Here is a 12,296-nt window from a genome sequence, read left to right on the forward strand (position 1 = left end):
AAGTGGAGCCCACAGCTCCATCTGCTGTTCACAAACAAGGACAAAGTACTTGTGGAAAGCAGCAGCAGCCTTGCTGGGGTAACTGTGGACTAATGGAGTTCATGATTTAGAGGGGAGAGAGGAAAGCAAGTGCAGTACAAATCAGGCACCCTAGGAAAGCATGATTTTGACTGTTTTAGGAGACTAGTAGGTGGGATTGCTTGGGAGTCATAGAGAAATCCAGAGAAGCTTACAGTCTTGAAGGACAGAATCTTACAAGCACAAGAATATTCCAGTTTGGTCTTCAGGAAGAAAAACACATCTGCCAGGACTGGCTTGATGAATCCGGGACTTCACATAGATCTCTGAAGCAGAAAAGAAATCGATGTACAGGAGCTTGAGGCAAAACCAGGCTGTAAGCTGAGCTGTCCATGGCATTGACTTGGCATGTATGGATAACGTTAGGAAAGTTGAAGCTGACCTAGTGACACTTGCAGGGACATCAAGGGTCACAAGAAGATATTGTACTGCTATATTAACATTAAAACAATAAATACAAAAAATGTGGTGTGTCGCTAAAAGGGGTGATTTAGTGACGTCAGCCCTGCATGAAGCTCAAGTACTTGAAGCATTCTCAAACTTCAGTAACAAGATGCTGTCTTCATGCCTGCAGTCTGCCTCATCCTGCCCTCTGCTAACAGACACACATCCAGCCTATTCAGAGGAAGTGGCAGGTGGGGGTAAACGAATTCTGCTTCGAAAAGATGTTCCAGCAACTGACTTTGAATCCCTCTCCCTCCCTTTTCCCCAGTTTGCTCTTTAAAGAGAAGGGTATTTTTACATTTAGCAAATATTCTTATGCTTCATCCAGAGCTTCTCAAAGGAAAGGAGTCTGGGCATCAGGCCCACCAACTTCATTACATGAAATATTTTAAAGCCAATGTAAGTTGTTGAAACTTCCCTGGGACACAAGCTTACCTTGGTTAAAACAGGCCAGTCTGAAGCAGCACATCCAACACTCAAAACTTGGACTGTTACAGGAATTGCCCTGATCCATGGATTTATACCAAGACCAAAGTCAGATTCCTTAGTTATGTACCACAGAAATGAGAACTTAACTGGAAAACAGAAATTACAATCTATAGAGGGTTTTCATTAAATAAGCAGAATTTATCTATTTCTCAAATGCTTTAATTTCTTTTTTTGTTTTATTTATTCATGTAACACTTGTAAAACCTTGGAAACCCATACAGAACACCATACATGCACTGATTTCACAGACAGATGGAGTTTAGACATAAAATACAGAAGAAATATAGTGGCTTTTTTATTAAAACCAACTAAAATGGGTGCAAGGCAAACATTGTCCACATTCCCGAATTTTCTTCATAGCTTCAGTCACACATATTCACAGGCAGAGCCTTAAGGATACCCATATACAAGTGTCATAGGAAATCATACAAAGTAGTTGGATTGGATATTTTAATATTCTTAATTATCATTCTTAATATTTTAACCACTCAGTAAAATTTGCATATTATTATGTTTTAAATGGTTTTATAGATCCCTTAAAAATTTTTTTTCACACTTTCTGGTTTATATTGTTCCTCAAGCCTTGTCCTTTAGCGGCTCCTTACCTGTGAAAGGAGACATGGGGTGCTGTTGAGATGTAAAAAGTAACAAGCCTCTCCTTTCTCACTGTCAAAGTACAGCTAAACATCCATTCGAAGGGCATGAAATTAAATCTCCATTTAGGCATACTCTGTAGTCACAAAATCACTCATGCTATCAGTATCCTCACAAAGGGCACTACTTTGCTCAGTGTCTTCTTGTCGTGGCTCAAGTCCTGCAGATTGTGATGCAACCCCAAGTTGAGCACTGTAGGCCTTGTAAACAAGTCCTTCATCCTAACTTTTCCACGTGTATGCCAATCTTGCATCCTTCTGCTGCACTGCTAATCCTCACACCACAAAGCACTTTCACTTCCCTCCCCCTTTAGCTCAGACTCAGCAATGCCACTGAACACTCATTTCTCAAAGCTGACCATAGTGATCTTGAAAATATAGGCCATCTTAATTCAGCGGTTAACAGTAGAAAAAGAACATGTACCTACCTTTCCTATAGGCTTTCCTGGAGTCCAGACTTATTTTCCTCTTTCAACACACCTCGGATATGTCAGCTGTCCTCTCTTACACTGTACTTGAAATAAAGTTGTACCGGATTCTGCTCCAAAATGGTTCTGTTTACAGTAAAATCCAACATAATCCCCGTGGTAAAAGTAAACCTGATTTGCATAGAAGCCTTGCAGCAGCACATTATTTTTCTCCATTTCATTTTTTGACAAAGTACATGGCCCTAAAGGAAGAGAGATAAAGACAGACTTTTTAGTAGGGGCTGTAGCAATAAGACAGAAGGTAATGGTTTTAAACTAAATTCAGCCTAGACATAAGGAAGACATTTTTACAATGAGGGTTGTAAAACACCAGATCAGCTTTCCCAGAGAGGTAGTTCCCCATCCATGGAAATTATATAGAGAAATAGGAGCTGATTTACCTTCTCACACCTACCTATACAAACTGGTGGCAAAGTCCACTGCCCTTCGGAACAGTAGATTGTCTCTGATCCTTCCAAAAAATGATAGTCAGAGCAACTATACTGAACTGAAGAACCACTGTCATACTGGGTCAGTGGAGGGAGAGTAAGAGCTCCATTTGCAATAGATGGTGGAGAGTCACATTTTTCTGTAGGAGCTGGAATAACGTGAAAAACAATTGAGAAACATTCATCATAAGAAACTAACAAAGCAGCAGCTTTACCAGAAATTGGGGGCACACAAAGAATTTCTTTTTATAGCTGTCTTTCTACAGAGCTTTCAGTCCTCTGGGCTTGGAGAAGAGGTCCTCCCTTATTTCCACAGCCTTGCCCATCACAGGAATGTGTATCATTTTCCCATGCTTGGATGTATTAAACAACAGAGTTGTCTTGTGCAAGATATCTGTGCATATCTGTGTTGTTGAAGCCTAAACATATATTATTTACAACAGAGTGTAGGCCTGCACTGCCAAAGCAAATTGTTTCTAAACAGAGCTAAGATTGATTCATTAAAAAGGAAGGCAATAAAAAATTATTGTTTTACCTTGCATAATACATTTTGGATATTTCAGTCTGCCATGGTCACACTGTGTCCTCCCAGGAGACGGAATGGTAGAGTGGAGAAAATTATATCCCTGTTTACATTCAAACTCTATGAGATCTCCATGCAGGAAAATTAACTCTTCCTGTCTCCATTTCAACCCTATGTTGTTGCTGTCCATATCAGTTACATTAAGAGTGCATGGTTCTAGGAAATAAAGGTGTATTTTAATAAAAAAACAACCTTAAGTGATTTCTTAGCTCCATTTTGTAGGAGCAAAGAAAGAAATCCAAGTCAATAGTTCTAAAATGTTTCTAAATCTTGCAAGAAAAAGAAAAGAACTACTGATGCATAAAAAATACAAATCTAAAGAAATGGACTGAAGTAGCAAAAAAAAAAAAAACATGCAAAAGGAAGTCTAAACTGGGAACAGTAAATCACAGAAAACACATGCTTATGACAAAATTTGGATTTGACATGCATTTGTAAAGATATGGCAGCATAGGTTTACCACTGAAAAAGAAAAGAGCTTCTTTACTGTAACTTGAAAGGACTTTTTCTATGAAAATAGCCGTCCATCAAAATTAACCTGTCACATTTGGCTGACAGGTTTGGTAAGCCCTTTCAGGATAGTAGTACCTGAAACACAGTAAGTTTACACTGCTACCCTAAAGAAGTGATTTGACAATTCCCTTTTATTGGCTTTTTAATTTGTTTTGTCTCTATGAAAAGAATTTAGAGATCTTCCGAAAATATTTTGGAAATTTTGTGTTCTTCTTTGGGCTTTTTCAGGTTATTCAAGGTCAATATTGCTTTGGATACTTTCTGACAGGTTTCTTAAAACTTAGTGCCAGGATCACATCAGGATCACATCAGCTTCCCCTTAGATGGTTAACCTTGTTCACTTCAGAAACCACTTCAATAAAGCCTGACAGAGGGTCACTTATACATTTCTACAAGTTCCATGAGAATCACTGGCTGATAGAGGCCCTTACTAATGCTTTGCTGAGGAAAAGGCAAGGAGAACTCAGGTATTAGGCAGTCTGGTGACTGCAGCGTAAAAATAAACTGGGATGGATATTTTCCTGAACCCAACTACAGCATGTGCTCTTTCTGGTCTGCTGAGGACTGAAAAGAAATCTCAGAAAACATGGAAGGGTTGATGTGGTTATTTGGATGCTTAGGTGAAAAATAAGGCTCACAGGATTTCATTATTTCACAGGATTTGTTAAATTTGAGTATTCAGATTAAAAATGCTTACCTGGGCCTTTCAATCCAGACAAGGTAAATTTTATTCATTTAGAAATAAGTAATTAAAACTGAACTGGTTGTTTCATTTTCATTTTCACAGTAGATTACAAATTTAAAAGGGAGCCAATTTAACAAAGCATGTTAGTAAAACAATTATTTCATTACAGGAGGGAAGGAAAGATAAACAAACAGCTGTAGTATATCACCAGAAGCAGTATTCCTGCTACAATTGATAGATTTCTAGTGGGAGTTCTAGACATTGTTTTGAACAGCACTGAAAGACAGAAAGAAATTAACTGAATGGAGAATATGGAAGAAAGGAATTGGAGAATCCTCCTAGGTAACAGGGATAGTTGTGTTCTAGAAAACCTCACTCAGGAAAACAGGGGAATCTATTTTAATGAGGGGGTTTTAAGAACAGGACAGAGGACACCTAGCATGAGACACATTGGTATGTTTGGTTTGGTTCATCCCTCTATTTCTGGAATCTTTATTAACCCAAATAAAAAAAAAAGGCAGTAAAGAAAAGATTATTTAGAGGTTCTTTCCAGTTTTCCATTTCTACATTACATGTGACAAAACTTGCTTTTTCTTACAAGACTTACCTAAGCAATTTGGTTGTTCTGTCCAGTTTCCTTGATCACAGTAAACAGTCCTAGGTCCATCCAAAAAGTGGTAACGCTGACAACCATATTCTACTGAGGAACCATTTTTGTAACTTGCCAATAATGGACCAAGAACAGCACCATTTTTAATCACAGGTGGAGAGGTACAGTCTTGCTGCATTTCTGAGATGAGGTAGGGAGATAAGCAATTAGATCTTGGTTAGATTAGAACAGTGTTAAAACTGGTAAAAGTATTAGACCAATACTAGACTGAGCCAAAAAACTGAACACAAGTAAAATGTAAACCAATATAATTTCTCTTCCAAATTTCATTTTCAGAAAGTCTAAATTTGTGTTACTGAATTACAGACATGCATTTTATTTCCCTCTACATGTTTCATTTATGTCTGCTGTTTACTCTTTCTGATTAACACTCAATACAGATTAGTTCTTTTTCTGTGATGAATCCATCTATTTGTTACTTGAAATGTTTCACCCATGTGTGGTTCAAAATGAACAAAAGAAACCTCACTGGAACTGTTAATCAAAGGAACATCAAATTTGCATGTTCAAATAATATTAATGGGTAAAAAATTATTGAAAGCAAATGCTAATGTATGAAATAAAATTACAAATACAGAAGAGGCTTATTGTAGTTTATAATCATTACAAACAAGCAACAGTTTAATTTGCTGAGACTGCTACACTGACATTTGTAGCACATGCAAGCATTTTCAAGAGCAAAGAATTGTCTTATAGCAAAAGAGTAGTGACAGTAGTCATAAAATGCCTATAATAGCATGGAGAGTCCTTTTTGAATAGAAAAGCAATGTTCACCTACTCATTTCTTCATTGCCATATGTTTTGTTTGCCCTTATTGCTGCATCTGACTTCAGTAATGGTGGGGCCTCAGACTCCTGTTTATCTACAGTTCCTGTAACCAGAGCAGAAGCATAGAACCAGTTTTCTCAGAAACAACTCATTTTCAAGTACAAAAACAGAGAGACACTGATGCCTTGTAAAATGTAATAATCCAAATCTTCCAGGGAAGTTGTCACAGATGTCAGATGAATTCACCTAGCTCATCCTTTCTCTGTAACCCGGGAACCACAGATTGACTGCAAAATACGCAGCACTTTGCCTCTCGAGCCTTTTAACAGAGGAAAACAAACAGTTTTGCAGATATGGAAACCAGGGCTCTCCAGAAAATTAAAGCACTGTTTGAAGAATCATTTCTGTTCAGTTGTCAGTCTTTCACAAAAGTACTAACCAATACAAATAGGGGGTGGTGTCCATTTTCCTTCTTCACACTGGATTTCCTCAGATCCTCTTATTTCAAAGGTCCGTTGGCACTGTATACGAACTTTGTCTCCATTATGATATGTTCCCCTAACTGTGGTGATATGGCCATGAGGAGGAAGTGGGGGTGGAGGACATTTATTTTTTACATCTGAAAATAAAAAATGCATATTCTTTTCTCACCAAAACCATATACACAATCAAGTTTACTATACAACACGCAAGCCTATCACTCAAATGGCATTTTTGGCTGATCCAGAGTAATTTCCTACTCCCATTATCTTAATAAAATGGGAGACCAGACCAAAAAAGTGATTCTACACTCAACAAATATAAAATAGAGGTACTATGCTATTGTACTGCTATAAAGAAATTTGTAATTTCTCTGCATAGACTTAATAAAACATTCTTTAAAGGACTTCAGGAAATAGAGATTTCCCTTACTCTCCATTCATATAATATTTAAAGCAGGTTATGTATTAATTGTCATGCTACAGAAGCAGCAATAATCATAGCCCATTTCCCATCCCCAAATTAAGTTTGCAATTACTGTATCCTCAAAACTAGATTTAGGCCTTGTTTTCATCCTCCTGAGCATCCCCACCTTCTCTGCACTCGCTCATGAAAAGTTTCTGCTCTGTTACCAGAATAAATACAGGGCTGGGGTCTAAGCTACTCTGTTGATTTCTACTGCTTTCTGCTCTGTATCTCCTCTGGTTCACTAGATCTTTTATTCATTTGAAAGTTTCTTTTCTGAAACTCCATTATCTTCCAATGACTGCAGAAGTGATAGCAATTGCTAGAGGTGTGTTTCTGTCTTCAGAACAAATGACCTTTTAGTCAATTCTATTGAAAACATGTAAAGTTTGGTGAGGCTGTACAACTCTGAAAAGTACCACAAGCTAAGGAGAAACTTGTTATAAATTTTATTTTTAATGCCTCTTTAGAGGCATGTTTCCATCCCACAAGGCAGAATTAAGCATGCTTGGTTAAACCTTCATGTAATCTGAACACAGCTAACTGAGCTTCAGGGCTAATAAATTCCCTGTAATTGTTGATTCCTTCTTCTCCAGGATATAACATAGAGAAACAACAGTGAGAGGCTGGGTTGTTAGAGCCCACTGAAAAGTAATTCCAGTTATCATTGCCTCCCTTCCTGCTACCCTGGCTCCCTGCCCTTTGGCCAGCACTTGGTTTTTATTTAGGCTAGGAACTGGTACAAACCCTGTATTTTTATTTTGGATTCATAAAGCATCTCATGAAAGAAGGTTTTAGTTTTCCATAGTAAAACTATAAAAATAAGGTACCTTCACACACAGGAGGGTCTGGATGCCACCCGAAATAATAACATTGAATTAAGTCAAATTCTGTGACAGAATAATGTTTGTCACAGAAGAAGTGAACTACATCTCCCTCTTCATAGATTTTCTTCACAGGATAGAAACCTCCATGAGCTACCGCACTCAAAGAGGAGCAAGTTATTCCTACGAAGAAAACACAGCAGTGAAAAACAGCTGAGGAAGGCTTTCCACCTCCAACAGTTGATAAAACAAAAGTCTCTTTGCAGGCTTTTGTTAACTTGTAGAATAAATCACATTCCAAACCAAATTATTTTGCAGGCCATGACATACTGGTGCAGTTTGGAGTAAGGGCCCACCCATATGTCAGACACACTGCTGCCTCTGTAGCGCTCCCTCCCGCCGTACGATAGCCCTCATCGCACCGGTACAACAGCGTTTCGTTCACTCGAAGCTCCTTCTGGGCTGTGAAGTAGCGGCCGTGACGTAAATTTGGCACTTGACATGACTCTTAAATAAATAAAGCATATGCATAATATTACTTGCTCTCTTCGTTTCAAGTAATTAAACTAAAATTTTTCTGAGATACGCTTTAAAAGGGGTCATATCCTGTGCAAAATCTTGGCAAACAATAACTACAAATGCAGTTGTTTACACAAGTTTTCCAGTCATCATTCGGAAAGAAAGTTTGTAGGGCAATGGATTTATTTGAAACAATGTGATTTCATCTATACTGATTCCATCCACATATAATTGTATCTAAACAAATCCACAAAACTAGCAGCATATGAAATCTGACAACTTCTTTCCAAGAGGTACCGCTGAGAACTTGCTTTAGGAGTACTCAAATGACAACCTGACATAGGCACTTTGAGCCTATAGCTACAGCAAGGACAGTGGAACCATATACATCTACAACTGATTATAAAGGAGAAAAAATGCAGAATCCTACCGAATTTTTCAGTACAGCTTGGCTGGAAGGACCATCCTTCTGGCTGACACTGTACTGTATCTTCAGTACCACCACTTGGAGTATGATAGCCTGGATTACATTTGTATTGCAATTTCTCATGGATTTTGAAGTACATTTCTGTGCCATAAAAAAAGCCATTTTCCAAAAGAGGCTTGCTGCATTTTCCTGAATGAAAGACAACAGCTTGGTTAGAAAGAAAGAATGGAACATCTTTCTTCTCTGGTAATGAAAAGGAGGGCTTTCCAGCTATACCAAGCTGTTCTCTTGATCTATTGAAGAAACTCTGCTTTAATCATCAAACAATACATCAAACCAATGGTAACAACATGGAATACGATCAAGGAATCTAGAGGTAGAAAAGCCTTGAAATGATATACATCTAAGGGAAAACTATTTATTAGTTTTCCAAAACTAAGGAAACTGGGCAACATTCTTGGTGTTCTTATAGAACATAAATGGTCAAAAGCCCTTAAAATATATATGAACTTATGTAGTTTGTATATATAAAGGTTTGATTTCACCTTGTCCTAGCTTTTACAAATTATCCCTTCTGCTATGTGGCTTCTGTTCCTGTATTTTCCAGGAAAACCAGCAAGAAAATTTTCCTGCTAGAAGCACAAGGAGGTGAATGAAGCTAACTCACTGTAGCATCGTGGCACTGGAGACCATCCTTTGGCTGTACAAGTTATTTTCCCATCTTGAGTCCCGGTTTCAGTTGTATAACCCACCATACAGGAATAGGAAAGCTTTTTGTCTTTGCGCATAGGGAAATAATAACTTTTGAAACTGTAATAGTACTGGGCAATCTTCCCATTTTCTATATGTGGCAAGTCACAAGGTTTACCTGCAAAAAGATAAATATATTTCTCACTAAATATCGCGGCCCAGATATTAAATAAATTAATGGAAAAACATTCACATCAGTTTGACTGATTCGGGCTTTCAAACAAGGAGAATGAAATTCTGAATACTTACAAGAATGAGGAGCCTTTTAAGACTTGATGAAATTAAGATATATTACAGTTTTATCAGCTTTTGTTCTTTAGGTTCACAGGAATATCAGCTCTAGATTGAAATTTCCTAATGTGAACTGGGCAAAACTGATGCAGGACACATTTATTTTACTCTTTATTTCATCCAGAAGCATGAGTATCCTTTGCTGCACAAACATACCAATGCCTACTGTAAAATTCAGTGAGAGCAGGGTTGAGATTAGCTGTGCCCTGGCTCCTCAATTCTGCAAACGTTATCAGAAAAGTAGGAGAAACTGCCAGGAGAAAATACAGGAGTTAAACATGCTTAAGAAAGGGAATTTAAGAACAGTCAAAAGAAAATAAAGAAGTGGAGAGTAAGCAAAGAACAAGCAGAATGGCAATAAAAAACCCCCAAACCAGTAACAGAAGAAAACTTTTAAAAAGAATAGTGCTGAATATGACATTAAAATACTTAAGAAAACCAAAATAATGAAACCAAAGCAAACAAACAACAACAAAACCTAAAACAAACAAATAAAACCTCCCACCACCAAGAAAACAAACTAACAAACAAAAAAGAAAAAAGCAAAACTTAATGGATTTCTTAAAATTTTATCCTCTGGGTCTCAAAAATTCTCTCCAAGGCAATCTAATCTAAAGAATTCAGTTTTAAAAACTGATTTGCCACCTATAAATCTCATTGTAATTGAGTAGAATTTTCCCACAAGTTCCCACTCCTGCATTCACCTGACACAGAACCAAAATAAAAAACTATTGCTCCCTCACTCAATGCCACTAGGATTTACTACGTTTATTAGAATTTTCTGCAAATTTAGTGGTTTTAATAAATAGAAAAAGTGCCCAGATAATTTTTTTTAATAATTACTTTCCTCACACAGCCACAGCATCACATCTAAATAAAAAAACAAAACAAAACAAAACAAAAACCTAACCTGAGGGTAATTAAGATCTGCATGTAATTATTAAGACGGACGTGGTTGCTACCTACATACCTTTTGTCTTTCTAAAGGGCATCAGTGTAATTTCAACTGCTTTGCATAAGCACAAAAGTCTGGTGAAGAGAGGTAGTTGCAACAAATATGTTGCAGTTCGAGTGGCACGTAAACTATATAAACCCAGGAATCTTAATGCTGAAAATAGGCATAGGAAACGTAGAACCACCCCAAATCAACTTCTGCATGTTTCATTTAACTTCCACTGTTTTGCTTCGTGGCAAAGGGAGAACACTTCAATCACCCAGACACTTTGATATACAAAACGTTTCAATAGTACAGAATTCAATTTATGTAAGTGCCTCAGAACAGCTCAAAGACATTTCAAAAGAAACCTCTTCTAAACTAAAGTCTGAATCTTTCAATATTACAGCTTTGAAGCTTAGGTAGGAATCAGCAACAGCTGAATTGTGATCATCAGCCATATCACAACAGTGCTTTAAAAAGCAGTGTTTACTCATCAAAGAGATGAAGGATACTGCACTTAAGTTACCTAGACTGCATATTCTAGATTCAATGTATTTTAATAACAATAGAATTCAGTGTATTTACCTTCTGCAAAGAGTTTGCTTGAACACATCGTAACTAGGATGAAAAAACAGCTTTTAAATCTCATCTTCTTTACTGTCTCTATCAACAGTTTCTACCACCGGTGAAAACTCCCTAAGTATTACTTTTGTAAATAATTAACTGAATTTTCAAAGGTATTCAGCAAATACCTTCGTGTCTATGGTATTTTGCAACAAGTTAATTCATTGAAAAAAACAATTTTTATTTCTTTTAGTTCTCCAAACACAATAACACTAGACTTGCAGGATTTTACTTCCATTTGACATAGTTTACCATCAGTAAAGAGGGCAGAATTTATCATTATACAGTGAAATTGGGCAACAAGCTTATGGAACAATTTAAACTTATTGAACACTGTTCCCCTCACAACCTCCTGAGTTCCAAGTTTAAAGGGCATTCTGTTATCAGATTATTTACCTTGGCTGAAATAAGAGGAACTAGACAATTCTTCCATCCTCCAGCCTACCCCCCCGATAAACCAGTCAATTGCATTCTATAGATACTATTAATTCTAGAGTCTCTTACATTAAGAACATAGCCACTATCATTATCTGTCTGTTGAGCTTTGTTGTACACAGCTAGCCTTTTTCAAGTATTTTTTTAAACAAAATAAAAAAAAAATTAACCTCATTTACAATGCATTATCACGTGACTGATTAATGGCATCATTGGAGATACGATGCTTAAATTTGGGAGTAAGAGTGTATAATTTTACAGTTTGCATTTTCTTAGCCTGTCTCTAAGAAAATACAATTCCAAGACAGAAGAGAACAGAATTAACAAGGATGCTGTGATGAACACCATCTCTTCAGCCAGATGAGATGCACACCTGTATGTATTGTGCACTTGATAGGAAGAACGAACTCACAAATCACCTCCCTTAAAATATCAGGTCAGAATTTCTAAATTCACCCTTAAAACATCTTGTTGTTCCATCACAGTCTTGCAATGTTTAAAAAAAAAGAGGAATTATCATTTTTTTCCTGCTGTGATACATGATCCCTCCAGACCTTACTAGAAAGTAGACTCAAGCTCACCCAAAACAGCCAGTTTTGAAATTCTGTGCCTGTGCCTCCCTTCTTACCCATACATCTCTAGATCAGACAAGACATTACTGTCCCACACAAAAAACTGTTTTTAATAGAATTCTACAATATTTATTCAGAGTGAAGAATCCCATACTATTTGTAATATCCACAGT

At 37.1% G+C, this 12,296-nt stretch overlaps 1 protein-coding gene across 2 annotated transcripts; it reads right to left on the reverse strand.

Moving 5' to 3' along the window:
• Positions 1-555: 555 nt before the first annotated feature.
• On the reverse strand, positions 556-11,206 carry F13B (coagulation factor XIII B chain). Of its 2 annotated transcripts, none has more exons than XM_027671888.1 (12): positions 11,078-11,206; positions 9,182-9,382; positions 8,518-8,703; positions 7,899-8,075; positions 7,575-7,751; positions 6,239-6,418; positions 5,810-5,902; positions 4,969-5,151; positions 3,116-3,319; positions 2,547-2,729; positions 2,093-2,334; positions 556-1,097 (listed from the first exon to the last, which is right to left on the reverse strand). In XM_027671888.1, exons 1-11 carry the CDS (start codon positions 11,139-11,141, stop codon positions 2,123-2,125), a joined length of 1,860 nt encoding a protein of 619 aa, XP_027527689.1. In that variant the 5' UTR covers positions 11,142-11,206; the 3' UTR covers positions 556-1,097; positions 2,093-2,122. The 2 variants fall into 2 exon arrangements, with proteins under 2 accessions (XP_027527689.1, XP_027527688.1); XM_027671887.1 differs by lacking the exon at positions 556-1,097 and adding an exon at positions 1,162-1,616 and having other exon boundaries at positions 11,078-11,205.
• Between the last annotated feature and the right edge of the window lie 1,090 nt (positions 11,207-12,296).

Source organism: Neopelma chrysocephalum, unplaced genomic scaffold (assembly GCF_003984885.1).
Source record: "Neopelma chrysocephalum unplaced genomic scaffold, ASM398488v2 Primary Assembly neopelma1_97222, whole genome shotgun sequence".
In the NCBI taxonomy this organism is placed as follows: Eukaryota; Metazoa; Chordata; class Aves; order Passeriformes; family Pipridae; genus Neopelma; species Neopelma chrysocephalum.

Coding starts and splice junctions, on each gene's coding strand:
- F13B (XM_027671888.1), bottom strand. CDS start 11,141: ATGAGATTTAAAAGCTGTTTTTTCATCCTAGTTACGATGTGTTCAAGC. Junction 7,752..7,898: donor CCTTACTCCAAACTGCACCA/GTATGTCATGGC, acceptor TTTTCTTCGTAG/GAATAACTTGCTCCTCTTTG. Junction 3,320..4,968: donor AGAACAACCAAATTGCTTAG/GTAAGTCTTGTA, acceptor TTTATTTCCTAG/AACCATGCACTCTTAATGTA.